Raw genomic sequence first — 26,406 nt, 5'->3', positions numbered from 1 at the left:
TTGTTCATTGTGTGGTCTTAAAAACATAAGAATGCTTCTAGGGTGAGGTTGGCAGGGTTGGCATTGATTTATATTTTTATGTGAATAAATATACAAAATGTGTAATTGCATCATTACACATGCTTACAGGCCCACAGATAATTTTGGCACAGACAGTTTTGGGTGCTAATCTTACTTCCAGCAAACGAACTCCCAAGAATTCTGATAAGATAATTTTTCAGTCTTGGTTGCATATAATGTTTATAAAAAAGAAAGTATAGTCCTCTCCATGCTTCCTGATGGGACAGAAATTGTTCCTTTTATTTTGATGCATTTAACACTTTTCCTACCATGGAAGAAGGGTGGGAAGTCAACTTTTAAATTATGTATTCAGTTTGATATTAAACTTGATGTTAATTTGGTGTGTTTTTTTAATTGAAATTCAATAAAAATTAATTGGAAAAGAATATTTCCTCCTGCCTCTTTACTATTAAAAAATTAAAACATAGTCACAGTACCCAAATTTCCAATCATTCATTCATGCATACAAACATATCATGTCACCTTTTTGCATAACTAATGAAAGGAAGAAACCACCACTTTATTTTTCTGAATGCAAGTGTTTATTAGAAACTCATCCATTTCATTCATAATTGCCTTTGCTTCTGCAGGGTTATGACTCAACTTCAGATGGCTCAGCAGTGCTTTTTCAATTAACGTCTGTGTGGCTGCCTAGAATTAACATACTGGCCTCCCACAGTAAACGGTATTAAGGGCTTCTAATCTGTTCAGTAGGAAGGTTATGCTTCACATTGTTCTTCAGCACAACTGCATGTTACGTGGGCTTCGACAGAGGAAACCAGGTCTTCTGATTTTGAAGCGAGGGTAACCAGATCAGTTGGCAAGGTTGCCCCTAGAAGAAACAAAAGGAAATAAGTAAAAAAACATGAAAAGGATTAAACTTTTGCAAAATGAATGGTGCTTCTTATACCTACACCTGAAGGTTTAGCTGGAGCTTCCAGCTACAACTTTCAAAAGAAAAAACCTTTGCTCTAGCATTGCTATTTTCAAAAGGCACTGCCATTGAACCCTTGGGAGGGAAGAGAGCATTATTGTCCCCCTGCATCTCCCATGTATAGTTTCACTCACTGATGTGCTTCATATGGGGCAAATTCATTTCAAATCATGTTTCCAGTACAGGCTACAATGCTAGACATACTCCGTGGGACTTATATCTGAGTAAACTTCCTTAGAGATGCTGTTGATGCACTCTAGAGCAATTTTCATTATTATGACCATAGTGAATAAACTTTTATTAATGCAAGCCCATGTTTAACCAGTTATTAATATAAAAGCATATGTTATACACCAATCTGGCAATCCGTGAAAGGATGAAAAGCAAATTTATTTACAGTGCTTACTGATGCCAGAGTGTTTCAGGTGCTTTAAACACGCTACAAGCAAAAGCCTAATCTTTCATAGAAGCAAAAAACCATGAGCCTAGGCTTGCTGTTATAGCACTCTGAACTCCAATAAAATCAGGCTCCTTGCTGCTTCTTTCTTTGATCCCCCTAAAGGAAAGAAGTTTTAAACCCTGGGGACATCCAGAAAGGTAGCAAAATGTCATTCTGCAAAATTAAAGCATGACTAGTGTAATTTTAGTGTGTAGTCCAAACCAGTAGACATTACATGGACTTACCAGCTGAGAGACAGTGGAAGCTAGAAGACACCTGAGTTGTTGTGGTGGGTCTGCACTTCTCCTTACAGCTCAACACGGGCAGAGTAGAAATACATTGCATATCTTCTTCTCCAATCCGGATTGGTTTCTCAAGTCTCCTAGTTGAGTGTTTCAGTTTGCAGGCTGCAACAGATAAAGTACAAACCTTTTAAGACACTGATTTAAAAAAACAAAAACTAAAAAAAGCCAGAGGTTCTACAGCATAATTCCATATTTAACAGTGATAAAGTCCAACAAAACAATGAACTGGGCTTCATAGCCCAACAAGAAAAGCAACGTTTATAGAGTCACCATCTTGATGCTTGTCACTTAGCAGGTATATGGATTCGAGCAATTTAATTCAAAGGTTTAAAGTTTCTATTCATTTTCGATGACTATCTGACTGGCAACCTTGGGCAGCTGTGGACTCCCCACCACAGTTGCCTACCTCATTTATTGCTGCTGTTGTTGTTATCCTAGTGCTTTGAGCAATGATGTGCAGCTGGTTTTAGCCGCATTTAAATTTTCCACATTGTCTCTGATCTGGCATTGCTCTGGGGCATTATGAGAAATTAAAATGGCAACTAGACCCAACTGCCTGTTGCTGCCCTCCACTGCTGCAGCCAGGTTAAGTCCGCCAAAGCTTACTGATGGAGGAAGGGCTAAATTCTGCATGATCCCTTCAAACCCAGACCTAGCTACCTTAGTCATAATTAAAACAAACTGTTAGGCTCTACCTACCTCCACCACATTCATCGGGGACCAGCCAGGACTGAGCAAAGCTCTCTGGATCTTTAGCTGAGTAGCCACTTGGTGTTCGTAATTTTTCTGCATTTCCGCCATATACTTCACAAAGACCACAGGTATATCCAATAGTGGGAGTAACGGTTACCTTTATGAAGAGAGGAAAAAAGAGGGGGGAAGTAGTTGGGATTGAGTTGACAATAAGAATTTGGCTCATTCTGCCAAAGCAAGCAGTGAAAATATAATATACAGCAAAGGGGAACATGTTTCAAATTCAAAGTCTGCTAGATCTTTACAGCTATGTGCCTCAGTCCAGCACCACACAGGGTCCTAATGGGGATTTCTCTACCCTCTCTGTGTTAATTCCATAACTGCATTAGTGACACATTCAGTAGCGAGAGGGAAATAATTCACTTTAAAGTTTAAAGTTATCTTGGAGACTGGAGAGACTTAAAACTGGCGTTGATGATTATAACTTCACACATCTGTTCTTCCAGCCACTGCTTATCAGAAAGGCACTGGGAACATCCCAGTTATGTTTTATTGATTTGAAGAGTAGTGGAGTCTGAGACTGTGAGCATTATCATTATTAGCTGAAGAGGGCAATGCACTTTGATGATCTGATAGGCAAGCACAGGTTTTGTTTTGCTGTTTGCAAATCGTTTTAAAACCTTGAAAGCATTAGCTGCAGAAGGAAAATACCTGAACATTACGTCCATTGTAGATCAGCTCGTGAATCCCAAACAATGAAGAAACTACAATTTCGTTATCTTTGCGGTCTGATTTAATGGTAAACTCTGTAAGTTAAAGAAAAGACAAACTGATGAATCCATTGAGAATTGGGTAAACATATAAAATAAAATATTCTTCGGATTAAACTACTGATTCTGTTCAACTGAAAATTCCTGTTCATCAATGCCTCCGTTATTTATTTCAGTATAGTTTAAAGTGAGAGAGTATACATTATTCTGTTTTTTGTGCATGTTGATCTGTGTAAATACAACATCCTAGCCCTGAATTGCAGGAACAATAAACTCTCATCCAGTATTTATTTCATACTGGTGTTATACTGGTGTTTTATTTCTTTCTTTGCCTGCCACCTTGAGACAACAGATGACTTAACTTCTAAAAATACAATTACATACCTTCATGTCTGACTGGGAGACGTGCCATTGGTATTACAGAACCATCAATTTCTACTATGTTCTTTCCATTGCGATTCTTGAGGGTAATTTCACTTGTTAAAGAAAGGGGGGGCAGAGAAGCAATTAATGAATTCTCTCTCAATGAGTTTCAATTACTTCCAATAAAATAGTTTATATTATGTTTTTCTCTTATCTAAGTACTATTATTAAAGGGACAAAATAATTGAATCCGCTACTGTGCATCCTTTAATGTTTTTTTCTTTCCAGATATTAATTTCACCCAAACCCCAAACCCAATTCTAAGCTCATCAGATTCATTTAAAACTAAAGTTGCATTCTGCTAGCTACTGATTCTTAGTTAGAATATCACTCCCTGTCCTGTCCTGTGATTTGTCATTGTTTTAATTCTTGAAAAGCAAGTAAGCTTATTTGGGAAGCTAGAGAATTGTTTGTTTACAGTGTTAAGAGGAAAACATAGAGAACCAAGGGAGCAATAGATAAAAGGCTTGAACAGACTGCATATATTCCAGAAGTGTTAATACTGCCCAAATTAGCCACTTGGCACCTTCAAGTAAACACGTGAGATTCAGCTTTGGATTCCATCACCAGCTGAAGCACATAAGGAGTGGGATTGGTAATGATACCAGTCTTGTAAAATGCTCTCCCTTTGAAGGCCCACCCAACCCCTACACTGAATGTTTTCAGATGCCCAGTATGATTTAGTTACATGGCTGAAATAAAACAATGTATTATGTATTTGTTTTTGTTTTTTGCTTTAATGTTGATTAATCTTGATGCAAGCTATTCTGGTTTCTTTTGGAAGAAGAGTAGGGTTAAAATATTTTACAACAAACCGTTAAACATGCACTTTTTTCTTTTGGAAGCTGAAACTTTTCCTTTCACCCTGTGACTGGATTGGATTAGTGCAAAGATACTGTGGTTAAGAGTACTTACTTGCCAGCGATGGTTATTTTGAGTAGGATGTTGTTTGCATTATTAGATTCATATTTTATCAGCACCATAAACTTCTTGTCACAGGTACAGTCTTGTAACAAAGTCATGAAACAATCTGGAGGCAATCTTTTGTCAAAGTTTTGTCCAGTGAAGGTTGTGATCTTTTGACCATCGATTTTGCAGACACCTGATAACAGAGAAATAAATATGAGTAAGAGAGAGAGAGGGAAAAACATTTTTTTAATATTATGTACATCATGGAAGCAATCAATAACCAACATATTGGCCAAGGAGATAATGAGCTTGGAGAATAGCGTGGGCATTTTGTTAGGGTTGCCATATTTCAAAAATTCAGAGCTTTTTTTGGCCAAAGTTGTTCAGCTTTTTTGGCAAAATCACAAAAGAAAATTGATGTTTTTTCAGGAAAATCAGCAAAAACAACACTGCCAACATGGGTGGCCATACGTCCAGATTTTCCCATAAATATTGCTGATTTCTCCCCGGAAACCCTACATTTTGTATATAATTTTAGCAAAAAGATTTTGGTTTTTAATCGTTTGAACATCACCCAGGACAAATCTTGTTAAATGATAGATTTGAATTAGCTGGCAGTGGACTGGGTTTTAAGTAAAAGGCCTCTGAAATAGGATTTAAAATTATGGAACTATGGTGAATATGCAAGAAGTCTTGGTACATTTTACCCCAGCTAAGAAATAAATACTGAGAAAACTGGATCTTGCAGTTTTCACTGTTTCTTTTCTGCATTCACAATAATCTGAGATAATTGTAAAGAAAAATACTTAGAGGCATTCAAAAAACTGATTCGCTAAAAAAAAATTATTATTATTTTGATGCTATGGGAATGGTTTAGCTACTGACCATTCTGACTAGCAAGTATCACTGAAGGAACATCCCAGAGTTTTGAAGGTTGGCTGGAGTCGCCGATGGGCAGTGAAAATGGAATCATGCAGTCTTCAGCATAGATGGTCACCTGGAAAGGAATAGGAAAACAAATTAGAAATTGGCTGTGTTGTCTTTCTCTTTGTTCTTCAAACAGGCACAAGGATGTGTTATTTTATTATTAATATTTATTAAATTGTATACCGCCCCTCATCCGTAAATCTCAGGGCAGTTCACACGTCAAACCCTTATGTTGTTCGCACACAGTTCAGCAACATCCTTATACATGAATGATTTCTCACTTCATCCTCAAGTATTCCTTCCTCTTTGTATGATTGGTCAACTAAGATCATACTGGCCCAATAACTTGTATTGCATTGTATCTCAGAAGTTAATAGCTGAACAACTTTAAGTGTACACTTTGGGGACGAATGGATATGTACTAAGTGCACACAGGAAGACTAGTATACAAGGCTTCCTCTTTACACATGACTGTAAAATCAATTCTGGGAACAACAACCAGAGGTCATCTTAAAATGGTCAAGAATTTCACCTCTGGTGACACATTATAAATGCCGCCAGCTATCCCTCTTAATCATGGTCCCAGTTCCAAAAACAAAGGGTCATAAAAATGGTGGACATGTACACCCCTGAATTTCATTTGAAATAATACTTTCACACCTGTCACATCATCTCAAATAATGTCATCTGCAACTCACAGTGGGTGTCCTCATGATCACGGCGTAGCTTCTAGGATCAGTTAGAGCTATAACCAGTGTAACCTCTTGAGAGGGATTTCTTTGAACTTTGTATGAGTAGCCCATCATGTAAGCAGCTCCAGGAATCACTGTAGTTATTCTTTTAAAAAAATAAAAAAGGAAAATCTGTCTTAATTGGCTGTAGTAACATAAAAGGTGTGATTAGCAGTAATACTATGCATGGGGGTACATATATGAAGAAATAATTAACAGTAATAATGGCCGGGCAAAATAAGCAGAAATAAGAATGTAGTGGACATAAAATTTAGGTGTTGTTTAAGAATAAAAAACTGAGAGGTGATGAATCTTGGCCATATAAGACTGTCTTAGATGTGAAAAGAAGCTAAACAACAACAACAACTACAACTATAGCAGTCTCATTCAAACAGCCTTCAGGACTAACATAAAACCATCACAAATGACCCACCACAAGGCAAATTCAGGCTTCAGGGCATGTTGATAAATTTGAAGTTGATTTAGGCAGCAGGGTGGGCAGGCAGGGGTCCTGGAAATTACAAGCCTGATTTACATTTGGTCTGAGGATTGTGTTTTTGTTCTTCAAACGGGGGGGGGGGGACTTTCCCACAGAAATCTTCCAGAAATGTAGGCTCTGGATTGTGACTGACTTGATAGGCAAGGATGGTTTTATCCCAGATTGCTGCACACCACACTAAACGAAATAAGTGTAAGGCAGGCCAAAGAGGCGAGGGACTGAATCTTTGTCACCCCTTCTCTTTGTTTGCCCTTTGCCAATGTACTCAGAGATAGCTGCCTGTCCTGAGATGGAAACTATGGCAACTACTTGGTTGAGCTTTCCAGGGAATGTCTTCATATCAACAGCAACTAGGAGGCTTGCTGGGGCTAAAAGTCTCCCATTTTTCATCTCCAGAAAGACATAAAGGGATGATAAGTAGCAATTGTCCATAGGCCTGATTTGGCTTCTGCCCCAAAAGTGGCAGTTTGTGAAGAAAAGCTAACAGCTTTTTGAAGGCTGTTCCTCTTCAGCAGGTATTCACACCCCACTTTCTATGTCCCAGGCCTTCAAAAAAAAAAGTATAATAATATTTATACCCCATCCATCTGGCTGGGTTTTCCCAGCCACTTTGGGCAGCTTCCAGCAACATGTCTGAGATGGGATTTAGATTAAAACTGGACATCTCCTTTTTGGTCACAGTAAACATATGCTTGGCTGCAATACACTTAGCAGGGATGTCATAAGTGAATCATTTGAAGATGCGCATCTACTCACTGTTCCACAAAGTTCGTCACTACTGCAGGAAGCCTTTTGTGTTTAGCCTTGAACTGAACTGCTGGCCTTTTAGCAAACCAACCCGTCTCGACTTCTGCAGCGACCTGGTAGTCTTTGCAATCCCAGCCTGCTTCTAGAGTGGTCTAAGTGGCAGAGTACAGCACATTTTTTGTTAAAAAGCAGCATTGGCATTTGGATTGAATGCTCTGTGAGGGGTCGACACGCTTTGAAGAGACTCACCCTGAGCTTGTGAGGGGTGACCATTATGCTTTGGAAGCAGACAACTGGCTTGCTTGGCCGTGTGATGTTTCTTATAGTCACTTTCAGCATGGAGGAGCCGTGATAAACGTCGCCGACGATTCCGTATTGTCTCTTATTGCGAGTGAGGCATTTGACAGCAAAGGATGCTACTTTCTCCTGGGACCAAAAAAGGAGGAAAACAAAATTATTTAGATTGTTGGCCTAGTCAAAGAAATTACTCAGACCTATTAGTATCATCTACTAGACAGATGCCAGTGGCTCCAAAACCTCTAGATCGGATTACTGCAAAGGGATAAATGCAGGGTTGCCTCTGAAGACGGTTCAGAAGCTTCAGCTGGTGCTGAATTCAGTGGCCAGGCTGCTCATTGAGACAAGATGGTTTATTACACCAATCGTGGCCCAACTGCACTGGCTGCCAATTAGCAATTATGGACCCAATTCAAAATGCTGGTTCTGACCTATAAAGCCTCAAACACCTCAGGACCGCAATACCTCAAGGACTGCCTCTCCCCACATAAACTGTCCCAGACTCTGCATTCATCATCTGAGGCCCTTCTATGTGTACCTCCTCCACGTAAGGTCTGGGAGGGCCTTCTCTGTAGTGGCTCCCCATTTGTGGACTACTCTCCTCTGAGAGGCTCGCCTGGCACCATTATTACATGCCCTTAGGCTTTCCTCTTTACCCAGGCCTTTGGCCATTAAATAATATATTGGTTGTTAAAGCTGGGGCGGGGTGTGTGTTATTATGATTATTTTATTATTATACTGTTTATTGAGTTTTTATTATCGTGCCCCGTAAAATGTGTTCTTAATGTTGTACACTGCCGTGCCATCTTTCGATGAAGGATGGTATATAATCGAATAAATAAAATGTTGGGGGGAGTCAATTGAGTCTCTTCTGAAACCTTTTGAAGGATGATTAAGTTATTTCTTTGGCCCTTTCAGAAATGGCTCATTGAGGCAGCCTCATCATAACAGATTTCTGTTCTGCTCTAGCCTACTCAGTCTAGATACTAATGTATTACTGGGTGTTTTTTTTTTTGTATTTTAATTTTAATCTAAGACATATTTTATCAAGAACTACTTTGATGTCCCTACTGAGTCAAAAGGCAATGAATACATCAAAAGATAATTAAGTATATAAAAACCCAAATAAGCTATAAGCGATTAATATATTTTCCAATTTATTCCAACTATGCCCAGCTTGTAAATTTCCTTCAGCCTTGCCATTTTCCAAAGGGATACTGACCGAAGAGCCTTTTGTGTATTCTTCATTGCTGGAGCTAGAGGAGCTGCTGGAGCTGGAGGAGGAGCTACTTTGCTGTTGTCTTCTCTAAAAAAATGAAAAGAAAAAGCATCGTCAAGATTTAAAGTTAGTCCCAGATTAAACATTGATGAAGGCAGTTTTCTTTGCAGCGGCAACTGGCAGAGGGAAAGGTGGAGAGGCCAATGATAGGTGGAGACGGACAAGCAGAGCCAACTCATTCTAGTCCCACCCCCTTGCTCCCTGCTGTGTTCTAAAAGGGTGACATTGCAACTAAGAAGGATAAAGTTGGCAGTCAGGGCCTCCTCCTGTACTGGATGCAAGTGAGGCAGTGTGGCAGGGCTCCATTCACCACAATGGACCAGCCTCTACAGTTTCCTTGTGGGTGTTAAACGCTGTAAAAGTATATAGTCGTTATCTCCTGGTCTCCATCACGAAATTGTTTCGGAATATACCACCCTATGCATTTTAACAAAGATGGTGGGAGTGGGAGGGTGGGGGATGAGTATCATTAATGCTGAAAAAGTCACCAAGCACTCCTTCACCCAGAAGATTACACTATCACCTCGCACGGGAAAGGGCAGGATAGCAACTGCAGTGTGATTTAAAAATACTAGTCTTAACAATAATGAGAAATCAGCAATCCAGCAGGCTGATAATTTCGTCATCTGGCTTTTGCAAGAAAATGGCGTGGACAATTTGGGAGAAATGGTGCAATAGGAGTAGAAAGGTGGTGTTATGAATTGGGGGAACCCCCCCAAAAAAACCCCTATAAGTTCTTTACTCCCTCCATGCAGACAGGAGATGTAAATAGGTGAATAAACCACATTTCTTAAAGCTACAACAGTCTCCGCCGTGTCTCAGTTCTCCACAGGAAAGCAGACCCTGGGTGAGTACCTGGACAATAATCTTGCTACCACTCAGCAGAAAGTGGGGATGGCACCCAACTTTTTGCAACAATATTTTTTTTTTAAAAAAACTGTATTGCCGCTAGTACAAACACTCTAGTGGTGCATTTCTGACATCCCTTTCTTTCTGTGTGTGCAATCTGCCTTCTATGTCACCCCATAACTAAAAACGAACAAAAAACCAAAAATCTTACCTGCTGTTTCACTGACAGGAAAGAATATTGAAGAAGTTTGGAATGCCTTCCCTGAGAAAAGAAAAAAGTTTAAGAGTTTTCAAGAAAAGGGATTGCTTTTTTCAATGGCACCAACACAGAATAACAAAACTTAAAAAAGATAACATGACAGATTTAACCCCATGAACAACGTTGGTTTTTAAAAATTCAACAGTGGGTGCTTCTGAGGATCAACCTCTTGCAAATATTGTCAGAGAAAGTGAATATTCATTAACATAATTAGCAAAATCCAAGCCTTTTCTGTTGGAATATTAGCTAGAAACAGCCAGCCCAGCTTGTTTTGTTACCCGAGGCAGAGCCTGTCGGCACCTTCACCCCTGTTGCCACCACAGAAAAGTCACCTCAAGCATCATTAAGCTTCACCAAAGTCTCCTTTCAATCTTTGTGACATCTCAGGAGACTTTGGCGGATTTGGGGGTGACTTGGGAACAGTCTATATGAGACCTCTCCCCATGTGGCTCGGCCTCAGAGTAAGAACAGTGGCTGCTTGGTCTGGTGTGCCAGTTGCTGCCTGCCCTAGCCAGACATGCTGGCGCCCATGAAGCAGTGCTGCTTGCTTTCTCTTTCCTTTCAAATGTGGTGGCTACGGCTGTATTCCAACCACACTCATGCATTCGACTGAGAGCAGTGACAAAATAGTTACCTTTTCCCGGGAAATGTCAGAGCTTTCACTGCTGCTGCTGCTACTGCTGTCGCTGCTGTCGCTGCTGCTGTCACTGCTGTCACTGCTGCTGTCACTGCTGTCACTGCTGTCACTGCTGCTGCTGCTACTGCTGCTGTCACTGCTGTCACTGCTGTCACTGCTGCTGCTGTCACTGCTGTCACTGCTGTCACTGCTGCTGCTGCTGCTGCTGCTGTCACTGCTGCTGTCACTGCTGTCACTGCTGCTGCTGTCGCTGCTGTCGCTGCTGCTGCTGCTGCTGTCACTGCTGTCACTGCTGTCACTGCTGCTGCTGCTGCTGCTGCTACTGTCACTGCTGTCACTGCTGCTGCTGTCACTGCTGTCGCTGCTGCTGCTGTCACTGCTGCCACTGCTGCTGCTGCTGCTGGAAGAACTGTCTCTGGACTTTCTCTGCGGAGAATACTTGGTTTTACGGGGATGTTTATCTTTGATGTCACTGTTGCTGCTATCGCTGCTGCTGCTGCTGCTGTCGCTGCTGCTGGTGTCGCTGCTGTCGCTGCTGCTGCTTCCACTGCTGCTGCTATCACTGCTGCTGCTGCTGTCACTGCTGCTGTCACTGCTGCTGCTGCTGCTGCTACTGCTGCTCTTTTTGCTGGGCCATTTTTTAGTAGAACCGGGTGGTGGAGATGGGAAACGATCTGATTTTCTGTAATGCTCATCATCGTGGCCTTTGGCATCCCTTGCATCCTTCTGCATTTTGTCTCCACGCTGCAGCGTGATTCAGAGGAAAGCAAAGAAACACCTCGGTTAAATATATATACATCATGACATCATTCACTTGCTTTCCTTAACAAGGGGCAAATAATAATTGCTGTTCAACTGGTTGTATTTGTTATAACACATGCATAGCTATGTTAGTCGCTGCAGAGAAGAGGAGGTGGGCAAAACAGAGGTGCTCATTTGTTCAGAAATACATTTCATCTCCAGCACCTCCTACCCCATGATTCTTATGTGGACGGCTTCGACCCTTTAAAATGGCGCAGTCCCAATATAGCCCCCCTCTATAGATTGTTCCACAGAAATATTTAGTTTGGACAGTAGAAGTGACACCTTAAGATCAAGTGTCGTTTACGTACCTTTGCTGCTTCAGAAGCTCTCACATCCCTTTTCGTCCTCAGTGCTCCAGAGCCTAGTTGGAACTCGCCTTGAATCTTCTCCAGAGGAACAACTGTATAGATTAGAAAGCATGCATAAACGTTAGAAGCGGAAGGCAACCTTGTGGGTACTTAGAAACAGAATGTCTTGGTCATATGATAATACCTTGTACATAGAGAAGCTCCACTTGATGTTCTTCACACAGGTAGTGCAACCAAGAAGTCACTTTGGGCATGTCTTTTGTTTTCTTGATGGTCTTCAAACACAACTGAGTCATGCACCAAGGCACCCATATGCAAGTGGGCTTATATTTGTAGGAATCGCTTGATTGCTGAATTGAACAGAGGCTTGTCAGTATTTAGAAATATATCCCAGCACATACTCCAAAACCAGAAATGGGCACCATACAATAATAATTTTAAAAAACCCAACTCTGTGGAATATGAGGTGTGTGTGTGTGTTCTAGGAGGGCTCTGGAAACATTTTATTATTATTATATTACTATTATTATTATTATTATTATTATTATTCCTATAAGCCCATCTCATGAGTGTGGGTAGTACCTTTTATAAAATATCACCTGTGGATATAAATTATGGGAAAGAAAAGCATTTCTTCTTCTTCAGAACTATGGCTTTGATCCATAATTAAATTGATTAATTAATGAGTTAAAATTCATACGATGACTCAAGATTTCTCTGCTAAGGTGACACCTTTAGCCTTTAGCTAATAATTTACATCTTTACCATGGCACGTTAACTTTTGCAAAAGGCATGTCTGTATTAGTTGTAAACTTAGCATGGAGCCACCATCATTTGACTTTTACCTGTGAATATCCACAGTGTCCAAGCACGTTCAAGAAAGAATCTAATTTTGCTAAATACACAAGGACAATTTCCCCCAGATTTCTAAACAATACTAACTAAATAAAAGGAGAGTTATAGAAGAAAAAAAAAGACGACATATCTGAACCACAATCAGCTAAATACAAGGACAGGGTATAATAGCATTTACCACAGAACACATCTGCGCGCGCACACACACACACACACACACACACACACACACACAAAATTTACCTTAATGTTGCCTTTTTCTGAGTCGAAATCTCCATCCAAAATATCGATTTCAGGTCTTTCTGGAAGTACTGAAGCCTTCTTCTCAGAATGTATGTATCTTGCAACAGTATGTGCCTCATGGCTGTGTGGATATGCAATGAAAACTATTCAACATGCAAATATGAAGCTGGGCATATCGAAAAAGAACTCATTTGTGCTATGAACACAGCAAGAGGAGAGAGACCAGAGCTGAGAAGTAAGAGGCTGACTCTGAAGATACAGGATGCCGGGGCTCAATTTTGGATTCTTGACATTGTTAAAAGATGGTTTGGGCTGCACGACTGGGGCACATCTCTGTCTGAAACCTTGAATTGCTAGTCATAGGAAATGACACTGGGCAAGTTAAGCTTATGGCCTGACTCAATTTAGGGCAACTTCATATATTCATACTAATCCTCCCTCAAAATGGAGAATTATATCGCAAAACAGGATTTTGGGGAAGCCAATAACAGAGAAGGATATAAGCCTTGATTTTGCGTCTGGCTCTTACCTAAAAATCCCCTATGGTCAAGTTGTATGTATCCTTACTTATGAAGAAAAACCTTTATGGGCAGTAGCTAACAAGAAAAATGATAAAATAGCCACTCTACCTTGCCATTGCCAACTCAAACTGATCATCACGGGGTGGGGCGATGTCAAATTTGAAGTTCTTGTTTCTGATGTCCACTGTGGCATTCACGTTGAATACGCCTTGTGTACGGATCTGGGCTCTCATTTCCAAACCATGTTGCATGTCGTATGTGTTCACTCCCCAGAAAATCATTCCGTAGCCCTGGAGGCTAAAAGGCAATGAGAATGAGAACATTTTAGTAGGCTGCAATAATCTGTCTGTTTCGTTTCTCTTGTTTCCTTGTTTTTCCAATTGAACAATGTTCATTTACTTACGCAAGTTTGCTGTCAACTTGAACGTGGATATTGGCTTCTCTGAGATCACCATGAGATAACTCTGTTCTTGCTAGAGAGACAAAAGGAAGACAAAAATGCTCAAAAGGAAGACAAAAAATGCTCAAAACAAAGACAAACATCTATGAAGTTTCTCTTAACCATTTAGTAGTGAACCACTTACATTAGTAAATATAGGGCTTTTAAAGATATTTGCTAATGATTTGGTATATCAAAGAAATAGGCCATTAACTGATGAAACATTGTAGAGTGCTCTTCTGCTTACAACTCAGGCAGGGATGTTAGTGTACTCTGGTGCTATTAACTAAGTTGTCATGAGCATGACAGATGATGCTTCGATGCAGCAAAAGACAGACCTTTGTTGTGCTCTCATTACACCTTAGTAAATAGGAAGTAACTTCACTGAAATTAGGCTAGTGTGAAATGCAGTAGATCACATCCACACACCTTAGATTTAAAGCACTTTATACCAGTTCAACAGCCATGGTTTTCCCCAAAGGATCCCAGGAACTGCAATTTGCCCCTCACAGAGGCACAATTCCCAGAACCCTTCTGAAATGACACTTCCGATTATTTTCTGGGGGAAGCAAAGTAATTAAGCCTGCTCCCTAAAACCTGGGTCTCAAATCTGTCATGCTCTGTGATTTTCTCCAACGTATGTGATTTCCAACAAACCATTGTGAAATTTGATTATCTCCAAGCTTACCCTTTAATAAACCGTGTGCCATGATGATGCTATTGGCTCTTGCTTGGAATGGCAGACCGATAACTGTTGGAACCACGTACTGAACATCTAGCATCACAGCTTTCATAATATGTTGGTTGATGTTTTTAAGGCCTTCGATAACCTTATGCAGCATGGGCAGCTGATCTTGTCTTTGCTGCTGCATGTTCTATAGGGCAAAGATGCAATAGGTTAAAAGACAAGGAGACAAAACTGATAAATATGTTGGGGGTGGGGGGGGGACACAAACTTCCATACCTTCATAAATGCCTGCATTTCATCGGTGGTGATAAAGATCATTTCTTGGCCAAACATTTTGACAGAGGCAGATATCACAGGAATCTCACGAGGGAACTCCTTGAATCCCGGCAGCTGAAAATCAAGCCCATGAGGGTTATTCAATACTGGGATTATTCAAGTAAATTTAAGGAAATAAAGAGCAACAGAAATGGTTTTGTTATATAATTCTGCAGCCCTCAGTACATTCCCATTGCAAATGCTCACAGCTTTCCTTGATTTCACAATGCCCTCAGAAACAGCTCAATTTATTTAGCTGTGAATGCGTTATCAGGTTATTCACTGCAGCTTTTGCCACGCTGTGGATTTCCATTTGAAGTGGAGAAATGTGGCACCAAATCCAGGGGTTCACTAGTGTAACCACCCTGACAAGGACCCCCTCCATCATTCCCCTATGGCGAATACACTGAGAATCTGGAAATATGCATACTTTTGCTTCAGTGTCCTTTATCTTCTGATATGCAGGGTATTTGTCGAATTGGTGTGTGTTCCTCCAGAGAAGTTCCTTGAGGCCCTGAGTTCTCACTCTAACCTTTAAAAAAAACAAAAAACAGAGGAAAAGTTTTGAGAGCAGTTTGCTAACGTTCAGCACCTATGGAGCAACATGGTATGATAGCAAAACAAACCTCTCAAGCATCCCCACCTCCCAGCCCTTAGAAATGATCTGAATAAAATGTAACACAAACCTCTAGAGGCTGAATAGTTGAACCTGCAAAGTTTACTTCTGTTTTCCAGATTATAGTCGAAGGGAGCATTGTTTGGGGGCTTTCGATCATAAACCATTTCACGAGGAATCCTGCTCTGTGTGTGCCTGTGGTGGAAAAAGCGACAACAATGAGCCATTGCTGTGTTATTAATCCTTGTGAATCAAAATGGGATCCCTTGGCTACTACTGCTTAGAAAGATTTTCCCTGGCAGAAACTTGCGACCATCCATGGGTATTTTGTTTGTGAAATTCAACAGGATGTTACTGCTGCCAACACAACAGGATATTTGAAATTTCAGTTTCAAATATTCAGTTTATTTCTACTTTTTTATTTTTATTTATTTGCTTGATTTTTTTAGGGGGGGGAACCTTCCACCCCCTGCTACGCCCATGTCCAACATAGTATGTTAAAGGGTCTTTAAAATCATTGAGCCCTTTGGAATAAATGCTTTCAGTTCCAAAGTGCTGAGGAGTGGATTGTGATATCCAAAAGATGGTGGCTAGTTTGGATAAAAGCTGGGAAATGAACAGTTGTCTGCTACTTACTGCTGAAGCCACTGACAAATAAAACCTTGCTCTGGTGGAGGGGTCTGGGGTTCAGAAGTTTAAGAGCCATACTGCATGCAGAAGACCTAAATAAAACAGGTTTGAAATTAGCAGCAGGTAACAGCAAAAGTCTCTACATGCATGTTTGCTTGTCTACTTAATGCATTCATGTTCTGCCCTTTGCGCAACAAATCCCAAGATGGTCTTCAATGAGAATTTGATGATTAAAATACTATGAAAACACATATAAAAATGAAAGCACTTCCCAAATTTGGCAGAACAAACAGCTCAATTACAATGCATTGGATCCAGATTTAGTTATACTTAGAGCAAACCTGCTGCAATAAATCTTACTAACTTGAGTCCCACTGAAATGTTACCAGTTTAGCAGTAGGACCAGAACCAACTATAACGAATAGCAGCAACAGATTTATTGCATGAAAGGTGATCTGATTGTAGATCGACTTACAGGCTGTAGTACAGTGGGATCCTGACATTTGACCAAGCTTTCATGTGAGAGTAGGCGAAATTGACCAGTTGCAAATTGTTCTCTTTGAGCAATACGTTGGCAATAGCTGTCACTGTTGGGATGGCAGGGTTGGTTTCAAAGAGGCCAATGCAAGCCATCATTCGGATGGTCACATTATATGAAGGGTCCGCAAAGATCTGGAGGAGAATGCCTTGGACCTACAGAAAGAGAAACAGACCATGTGGGGGATCAACTAATAGTATTTACCTGGCAGCAGTTGAGCGCATTGAAGGGATGCATCAAATGCTCAGATTTAAATGGATCTGCCTTGGGGATCAACTCACAGACAGGAAAACAATGTATTGGAGAGTTTTAAATAGCTTTGAGAAAGGGGTTGCTGCTGTTGTTTTAAAAAGATCTTTATCAGATGTGACTGTGTAAGTTTGCAGTCCATTGACAGCAGTAAATCTCAGCCGCTTCATAATGCCAAATACTTTGCACTCAATATATCGAGGTGACTTTCCTTTGCTCTTCTTACCTTTGTAGGTTCCTGTTTGCCAATTCGCGCCATAGTCTGAACAGCAGCTGCTTGAATGTATTCTGAATATCTGTTGGAATCAATCACGGTTTTCACTAGCTTCAGGCTGGCTGGCTGAGCTGCATTGCCGATGGCTTTCAGAGCCAGAGTAATTTTGTTTTCATTGTGTTCCCTTGTTGCATCAGTTAGGAAGTCGTGCAGAGGCTGCAGACAAATGAGATGAACACTTTTTAATTCCATTCAGAACTCCATAAATGTTGTACATGTCACTATCCTCGCTCAATGAGGAAAAGATGAAGAGTGAGATTGAGAGGGACCATAGATTACTGGAACCACCTATAAGTGTCTCTATGGTTTCAGAATATGTTAAGTGCTGATTGCAAAAGTATAGGAACGTGGCACTGATGGCACTGAAAAGACTTTAGGGGCCCAGCAGTCCATTCACACAAAGAAAACTCCAAAAAAAGGCAAGAACTATTTGTTGACAAGCTAACCCAAGATCCCAAATGTTTCACAAGCACACAACTGGCCTTCTTGAAAGGCACAGGGCGAAATTCACTCAAGGAAAACTATACATCTTTGTGTGGGAAGCTAAACAAGTCCCTGTGCGGAGCAGGTACGTTTTGGCTATGGTGGGATTTCAAAATTAATAGTTTAAGGTGTGTAATTCTCCCTTCTCTCTGGGAAAGGCATTCTTCTTTTTATTGGGGGGGGGGAATAACTTGGAACAAGGACCATATACCTCAAGCAATTTGCTGGAGCAGGAGCGAGAATGAACACATTGTTTGTAGACGGTGGTACCATATCCCAGGTAGAAAATCTTCACAAGCCAAACTGATCCGGTATTCTTTATTTTGGGGAGCATTTTCTGTGGGTGAGAGAAAGATTTCCAATGAACCAGAATTTGAAGGAAGCTTCTTGTTACTTTGTGATAATTTTTTCTCCTGTAAATTTTATAGCTAATGTGATTTCCTATGTAACACATTTTTCATTCTGATACACTCAATTATAATTTTACATGTACTTACGATTAGCACGTCAGCAATTTCTTCAGCTTTATCTACGTTAGGCTTGACAGAGTGTAAGGCTAGGGAAATTGTCCAGTACAATTCCAAATCGTGCAGTTCATCTTTGACAACTTTTTCTTTGAGGAATGTCAGTGATTCTATAGTGCCAACAGAGGCGACTCCAATCAGGAAGGCATTCCTGTAGTGAGCAGAAAAAGAACATTCTGAAAATTTCATTCTTCATTCTTCACTACGGAGCAAACACTGACTGGTCCAGAGTCCATCCACCCTTGTGGACAACAGGATCTAGAATCAATCTAGATTGAAAGAAGCATGCTGATGGTGAGCACGAACGATTCAGGATAGGGGATGGGGGAAACCTACGTTTTGGTGCTAGTGTGTTTGCAGCCTATGATGCTGCTGTGTCTTATGTGCTGGTCAGCCAACGTACCTGGCGTTAGGTTTGTTCGAAAACTTATTGTAGAGAAGGTGCAAATTTTCCAGATTCAAATAACGGAGCAGCTGGCTAAGCTGTAAGTACTTGTGGGCATTGTCTGCACGGATGTCTTGTGGGAAGCGGTCAAGCTCAACCAAAAGCTCTTCAATCTGTCGTAGAAACAAGAAGGAAACAGTAACTAGAATATATTCACTGTGATGGAGAAGAGCACACTGCTCTCTTATCCGCTTTATGAACAGTAGAACTATTCCATACGCCAACACATTCCCTACCTGTTGCTTAACGTCTCCGGTTCTGACAAGCATTTGGGGAAGAACCTCTGGGAACTCGTAATGAATGTTTACATTCCGAAGCTGAACCTGCGGCAGTTGGGCATGTTCATTTGTCACCTCAGTCAGTGTGAGCCTTTGCCTGGAAGGGAAGAGAAAACCACAGGTACCATTCAGGGGTAAGTGATTTGTGCTGTTGCTCATCCGGGCAATTTCTAGATCGGCCCAGGGAAAATTAGGAGGAGGACAACTGGGAGATATGGGGAAGCTGATGGAAATGTAGCCAAGACTGAGTCAGAATTGTATCTCTAGTGGATGACGGGGAAATATTTGATTGGATTGTTTCTGCTTGCAGGCCTGACTTCCATTCCATGTGCTCATACAACAAACTTCTGTTGTTAATTTACACTCTGTGCAATGCCTCATTTACTCCTGAATGGAAGTCTGATGTATTAAAGTCTGTGGGGATACTGAAATCAAGAGAACGTAGACCACACGAATGACACCTGTCCCCATGTAACGGCAAGCATTTGATTTCGCACCCCAAACCTTTTTTTGTTTTTCCCTTTGCCATTTGTAGTTTGCAAAATACTCAACAGCCTTAATTTGTCTCTTTCCTCCAAATGAGTGGCAAGAAACGCGTCATGCTATGTTAAATGTTTCACCAGCTTCATCATTTCAGTTGGAATTATCTCTCCCTCTCCTCTCCTGCTCAATGTTCTGGGGATACCCTGATACAGGAGAGCATGGGAAGGGCATGGGGTGAGGAACAGAGGTAGGGAAAAACCCATTGCCTAGGTGGAAGTCCTTACACAGGGCTTATGCTGTTAAGACTCATTAGGTTAATTCTGCCCATTGTCTCCAGACCCAGGACTTTAAAACTAATATTTCATTGGTGTAAAGCAGTTAAGTGGACATGAACAGCCTTTACCTACAGACAGATAACAGCAGCTATTATTTGGGAGGATTTTCTTTATTTTATTTTTTATTTTGCAATGCTGCAAATGTTTTTAGTAGCAACCCAGTTGCTACTAAGACCGACTCTTGCATAGCCTAGCTGGAACCATGGCTCACTTGCAGACTCTTTAAAAAGTTATTATTTAAGCTGTGGCTACTTACGTAGCTTTCATAACTCCGGCACCCTCAGCTCCACTGAATGGAGAAAGCTGGTAGACTTGTTCGGCATCGACTTGCATGATCTGAGCGTCAGCTCCAGAGGGATTATATTTCAGTTTGAAGGTGAAAGCTTCAGTCCCTTGAATCATCCTGTTTTGCTATAGAACAGAAGGAAGCGCCTCTAGTTAGCATGGCTTTCAGGCGGACGTTACCCTCGCTTGTAAGCAAATCACGTTCTAACATTCTTACCAGCAGGCAGTTGGGGTTACGGCGGATGAAGAATGTTCCAATGCTGCGCTCCATTTTGTTCCTGCAGTTGTTTGAGTCTTTGGTCCTAGAAACAAGGACTGTGCTGCTCCTCCTGTCATCTCGGATGACGTATCTTGTGTGGCACTCACCTCCAATTCCATCCTGCAAGTATAGATTTAGTCACTCTGTAGAATGGCACATGATAAACTCTAGGGGGTTTTATTGTTTTTATTTTTTAAATGAGAGGAAGAAGGCATGCAAAGGAATTTGTGGGGTGTATCCCAGGACACTGGAACTAATGTTAGGCATGTACAATTTCCACAGCTGAGTGTTTTGTAGAATCATAGAATTGTAGAGTTTGAAGGGACCACAAGGGTCCTTTGGTCCAAATTCCTGCAATACAGGAATCTCAGCTAAAGCATCCATGACAGATAATGAGCCATGAATGGCAAGATGCACATCCATGACAGCATTCATTTAGTGGCTTCATAAGGGGCTGGACTTGAGGGCAGAGATCCAGGGCCCCACTCAATGGAATGATCAGGAAGGCTGGCTTACCACATTATGAAATAAGTGAATTAATACACTTTAATACACTTTACCGTCTAAGTAGACCCCCACCCTGGTTAGACTATTAAGTCTCCAGAGCATAAGATTACCTAACTGCATGACTTATCTCATTTATTCTGTTTTAAAACACCACATGTTATTTATTTATTGATATTTTAGATAGAAGTAGGCCTTGCAGTTATTTGAGCAAGCCCCAAACACTGACATAGGCCTGTGGATTTCATGGTGAGGGAAACCCCAACTGTGGGAGTCAAACCCTACCATCTGAAATCCCTGAAACTCAGTTCCGGCACCTCTCAGGTGGGCGCCATTGCCATTACGAGAGAACAAGGGAGGTGTTCGTGATGAGTTCTGGCACTTCTTTTTCTAGAAAAATAGCATTGTCCAGGAAACCTCAATTGCAAATTCAATTACTCAATGAGAAAGTATCTAACTGAATAGCATTTCTAATTATCTAGGTGGAAATGGGAAATTTGGTGGCTTGGAGTGAGATGGGAAAGGGGTGGCATCGCACATTTTGCTTCCTGAGGTGAACAAAATGTTGCCTCCCTCCTCCTACAACATATAAGTGCTGATCAGGTTGGCTTGTTTCAGCACTGGTGACAGGAGGACGAGTGTCCACCTGAGGCCTGCAGGCTAACTTAAGGGGCAGAGGGCAGGCCATGTGATCCACACAGCTCCACCCTCCGAGGCCTTGCTACTGCTCCCCACCCGCAGCAACTGTTGCCTGAGGCAGCTGCCTCACTCTGCCAAATGGTAGGGCCAGACAGAAAAGCAGAAAACTGCATTCAGGGGAAAAGAAAACAGTGGGGAAAGTAAAAAAAAGTGAGATAATTCAGTACTGAGGTAAACTAAAGCTGCTCGAAAAGATGAGTCCAAATGCATATTAAATGTACATGGAGGAAACGAACCTCTTGTAGCTCATACTCTTTCTGGTTTTTAATTGACATGGAAAATCCGTTCAGGAAGCCTCTGACAAGATTCACACAAGGCAGAGGTGGGTCTCTTGGCACACGGATGTTCTGAACCTTGCCATTGACGTAGCCAAACAGGAAAGAATATTTGGTGCAAGCAATAAGTGATTCAGGTTGCCTGGAGGGTGCTGCAAATGGAGGCTCTCCCGGAAAGATTCCGACAGCATCTTCAACTTTCAGAGATACAATCTGAGGACAAAGATGAGAGAGTAAACAAATTGCTTTTCATTTTGATTCTGAAACGAAGAACAGTGTTCAATCCAACTGAAGTGAAGCACCTGTAAATCCAACTGACTTCAGCGGGAGAGATAAAGAGTGCCATCTAATACACATCTACTCAGAAGTAAGCTCTACTGAAGTGTGTGCAGATTGCAGGGCAACAATTATTAGTTTCGGCTGCATCGTGCCCTTTCATGTTCTACCAAATAACGTGTTTTAAATACAAACAGGATGCCCTAAAAATGATTATACTGTCTTTCTTTTTTTGCATTAGATATACTTTTGCATATAATATCTTCAATATATTCAAGCAATAAACGTATTGTTCTTACTATTATTGCATTTTTACCCCACTTTTCCTAAGAGTAGCTCAAGGTGGTCTACACGGTTGTTCTCCTCACAACTACCCTGTGAGGTAGATTAGGCTAAGGGACTGTGGCTGATCTGAGTTCACCCCGTGAGCATCACACAGTCACCTAACTCCTAGGTCTAACACTTGAGCTACTGCACCATGTTGGTGTAATAATCTAAATAAAGAGCTAACTTAATTCCCCCTTCTTTCCTTGTAACTAAACTGGCTCCCCAGTTATTAGTTATATAATGTAGTAGAGATAAAGCAAACATGTGCATAGGAACTCTTTTATGAACTATAGCCCCAGAAACAATGTTCTGTGAAAAGTTCGCAACTATTTTTTTTAAACAGTTGTGTTGTCAAAGAGTGAAATGAAAGCCAACTTAGCTTTCCCCTTTGCAATCCATGGGTGATTTTAGTCCCATGTGAACATTCAGTCAATATGATTTGCTGCCCTTTCATGACACCCCAAAGCAGCTGCCTCTCTCTCTTCTGCCCAATACTAGGGCTGGTCTAGTTGTCTTCATTTCACCTCTCCTCATTCCTCTGATCGCTGCCTTCTCTGGGCCACCACAATAGAAATTTGAGGAAATCCAAGTTTGGGAAAAAATTAAAATGTTGTTGTTGGTAAACAGCTGCTTCACTTTTTCATGTTTAATCTTTAACTTAAGGTTAATTTAAAGTTCAGCATACATTTACTTTAAGGTTCATCAAGAACATCACCTACCCTCTCCCCTCCCACCCATTCTATTTTGGATACACATTTGATTTTAGGATTGCATGATGGGTGGAGAGCACTGGAGTTTACAGTGAAAGCTAGATGGCACCTCCTTGCTTGCAATGCATCAGGAATTCTAGAAGGGATGCTCTGTAGTCTGATGGCTATTTAAAGGGACTGCATAATGATGATGCTTACCTTGAGAATATTCTCCTGATCGCCTCCATAGATATCTAGCCCTCCAGTCAGTCTCACAACAGATCTTCCCATCTCATATCCTTGCACTGTGGTGACAACGTCGGCGACATACTTGTAGTGGTAGCGTTTCCCATGTTCAAAGCGTGGCTCTACAAAAAATAAGAGAGAGAACAATTTACACCTGCTGTATTCCATATATGCACACCCAGTAGGGTGTCAAGATTTAATCAGCTTAATCTATGTTGTGATTAATTTAACACTTTAATGGATGTTTCGCTCTCAGGGCTGCAATTTAAAATTTTGCCCTGCAATAGGAAACAGGCAAGAAAACGTTTCGTTTAAGCATGAGTGCTGCTTTCGCTTACTACTGTTGCTTTATACTTCCTTCAGCATCTTGAAAATGTCTCCAATCCTGAGTTTTGGGTGAGATGTGGATGCATTTAAATGTCATTAAATGATTAATCTAAAATGTTCAACGTTTAGATAGGACTTGAGCGTTCAAAGCGCTTTAGGTCGTTTATTTTGTAATACTGATTTGGTCAGTATTATTATCCCCATATTGCAGATAGATTCATGGCTGAGGAGCAAATAGGGTGGTGCGCCTAAGGATATACACTGGGAATTTTCAAATTTGTAGCTCAGCTGCACAGTGCAATCCTACGGCTATCTACTCAGAAATACGTAAATTCTCTTGAGTGCAATGGAGCTTACTTCCATTGGTAGGTGTGTATAATAGCAGGGGTGATGCTGGGCTTCAATACACATCAATGGTCAATGGGCAAGATAATGAGCCTGTGGTCTAAGAAGATCTGTAGGGCCACAGTTTCCCCACCTACAGGACTGAAACTGTTGGCAATATACCAGCTCAACTAATTCCCCCCTCGGGTAGTCAACTGCCCTAAAAGTCATGTTAATCAGTGTTATGACATGTTATAGATAGACTTACTGATTTCCGCAGTCTCAGTCCCTGGGAAAAGAAATTGGATAGGTTACAAATTGTGTATAACAGTAGACCATAACCACTTCACTGTGAAATATACAAGTGGGTCCTAAAACAAAATGTTTTGGTGTATCCTCATGTTCTAATAGAAGTGTTCCTGTCTAAGATTCTCGTCAGCCAGCCATGCCCTTCTTTGCCTCACTCCATTCCATTCCCTATGTCGTTTCCCCACCACCACCTCAAATGGCAGCCAACATTCCATAGCTATTCCAAGCCTCATGGGGCTGCTTTAAGGCATGTGTGTTGTTGTTTTTTTGTTTGTTTGTTTGTTTTAAAGAATTTGTACTTCTGGGAACCTCAGGGGTTCACCAAACACACTTAATACCACCCTCTTGTTTCTCTGTTGCCCCATTTTGGTTCCTATTCTGTCACCACACTGGCTGCAGTAATTGATTATCAGTTAAAGAAATTCATGAATTAAAAACATTTAGCATTGTGAATCAATAGTGCGGAGCACTTTATAGTGTTCAGAGCAGTTCACATAAATGATCTTCCTGCAATCCTTACAACAACTATCTAAGGCTGGCCTGCACAATAGTCCCTATATTCCAGATGGAGACACACCCGGGTGGGAATTAAACTGGAGATTTTCAGTTGATTTAAATTCCTCTCACACTTACCAGGTTCTTGCGTCTGGCCCTCTGAGGGAAAGAAATCGGATAGGTTAATGTGAGTATAACTGCACAAACATACAAGAACAAGAAGAGTCTGCTGGATTAGGGCATTGTCCCATCTACTCCAGCATCCTGTTCTCACAGTAGCCAACCAAATGCCTGTGGGAAACTTGCAAGCAAAACCCAAGCAGAAGAGCAGCACTCTCGTCTCCTGTGATTTCCAGCAACTGGTATTCAGAAGCATACAACTGCAAATCGTGGGGGCAGAGCATAGCCATTATGGCTAGCAGTTGCCAATAACCCTCTCCTCCATGAAAGTTTTAAATCCTGTTTTAAAGCCATCGTCACCTCCAGTGGGAGTGAGTTCCAGAGGTTAACTATGTGCTGTGTGAATAATTACTTTCTTCTACTCTGTCTTGAATCTTCCAGCATTCAGTTTCAGTAAAGTACAACATTTTAATCTATCTATCTTTCTGTCTATCTATCTATCTATCTATCTATCTATCTATCTATCTATGCAGTTTATTATCAGAACTCCTGAACTCCTGTTCAGGATTCCAGCCAGCCAGCTCTGCACTTTTTCAGGTTGCTGCAGTCCATATCCCCTCCCTCCTGGTATTCCAGGTTTATTTTCCAACCGACACTTAATACTCTCTGGCATCTGAGCATGCAGTTTGGAGATTTCTTCCTCCCTACCCCCCACTTTAAAACACACTTTAAAATACCTCTGGGTTTTCCTGAGCATGCCGATAACACTCTCACACACACCGCTTTCCCTGAGCATTGCCCTTTTTCATCTCCATTTCTTTTGGCACCTACCATCTGAGTTTGCTATTAGAGTGGCTTAGCTAAAGTGTATGCTGGAAAATGGATTCATTACTGGAAAAGCTTTGTGCTGCTCAAATCTATACCCACAAAGATATATCCACAAAGGTTCATTTACGCCCATTGTGTTTCATAAATGTATTGCCACTAGAACTGCATGCAACAATCAGATTAATTACTCAGTGATGATCACACTAAAACTTCACTTGATTAATAAGGAGAGAAGTTTTAATTAGCAGAGCTGTGATTTATGTATTTGTCAGCCTCTTTGGGCTTTGGTATAACACTGCAATAGGAAACGAAATTTCCTTTGAACAGTGAGTTGTTGCTTCTGCTTATTAATTCGTAAATTACTTCATACTTCCTTCAGTATCTTTAAAACGTACTCATATTGAGCTTTGGGTGAGATGTAAGTGCATTTAAAAATCATTAATGAATGAATTAATAAAGCTTAGAATTTAGACAGCCCTCTATAATTTTCAAGCTCTTCTCATAATTTAATTTTGTAATTCTTACAACAAGCCTGCAGGGTAGGTCATAATTATTGTTCCCCATATTTCAGGGCTGAGGCTCAGAAAGATTTAAGCATTTTGGGTCACTTAACAATACTTAAACAAGGAACTTCCAGATTTTGCAGTTCAGACACTA

General features: G+C 41.0%; 1 protein-coding gene across 1 annotated transcript; it reads right to left on the bottom strand.

The window, feature by feature from the left end:
- Nucleotides 1-579: 579 nt before the first annotated feature.
- Nucleotides 580-25,755, bottom strand: LOC310765263 (vitellogenin-2-like; the record flags this gene model as incomplete). Its single annotated transcript, XM_083620038.1, has 36 exons — nucleotides 580-892; nucleotides 1,679-1,840; nucleotides 2,438-2,588; nucleotides 3,143-3,237; nucleotides 3,586-3,677; nucleotides 4,540-4,726; nucleotides 5,419-5,530; nucleotides 6,159-6,297; nucleotides 7,447-7,589; nucleotides 7,687-7,863; nucleotides 8,957-9,040; nucleotides 10,074-10,124; nucleotides 10,756-11,502; nucleotides 11,871-11,962; nucleotides 12,055-12,220; nucleotides 12,969-13,089; nucleotides 13,598-13,786; nucleotides 13,893-13,962; nucleotides 14,617-14,803; nucleotides 14,893-15,006; nucleotides 15,362-15,463; nucleotides 15,618-15,742; nucleotides 16,184-16,269; nucleotides 16,653-16,870; nucleotides 17,191-17,394; nucleotides 17,933-18,058; nucleotides 18,219-18,396; nucleotides 18,649-18,803; nucleotides 18,927-19,065; nucleotides 20,043-20,197; nucleotides 20,289-20,450; nucleotides 21,770-22,021; nucleotides 23,320-23,468; nucleotides 24,266-24,286; nucleotides 24,940-24,960; nucleotides 25,659-25,755. The coding sequence occupies 36 exons, from the start codon at nucleotides 25,753-25,755 to the stop codon at nucleotides 780-782; spliced, it is 5,382 nt and encodes a 1,793-aa protein (XP_083476164.1). The 3' UTR covers nucleotides 580-779.
- Between the last annotated feature and the right edge of the window lie 651 nt (nucleotides 25,756-26,406).

The sequence above is a fragment of the Podarcis filfolensis genome, assembly GCF_964270895.1.
Source record: "Podarcis filfolensis genome assembly, chromosome: 6".
NCBI lineage: Eukaryota > Metazoa > Chordata > Lepidosauria > Squamata > Lacertidae > Podarcis > Podarcis filfolensis.
The sequence above is the reverse complement of the archived record's forward strand: the minus strand, read 5'-3'. Positions and strand labels throughout refer to the sequence as shown.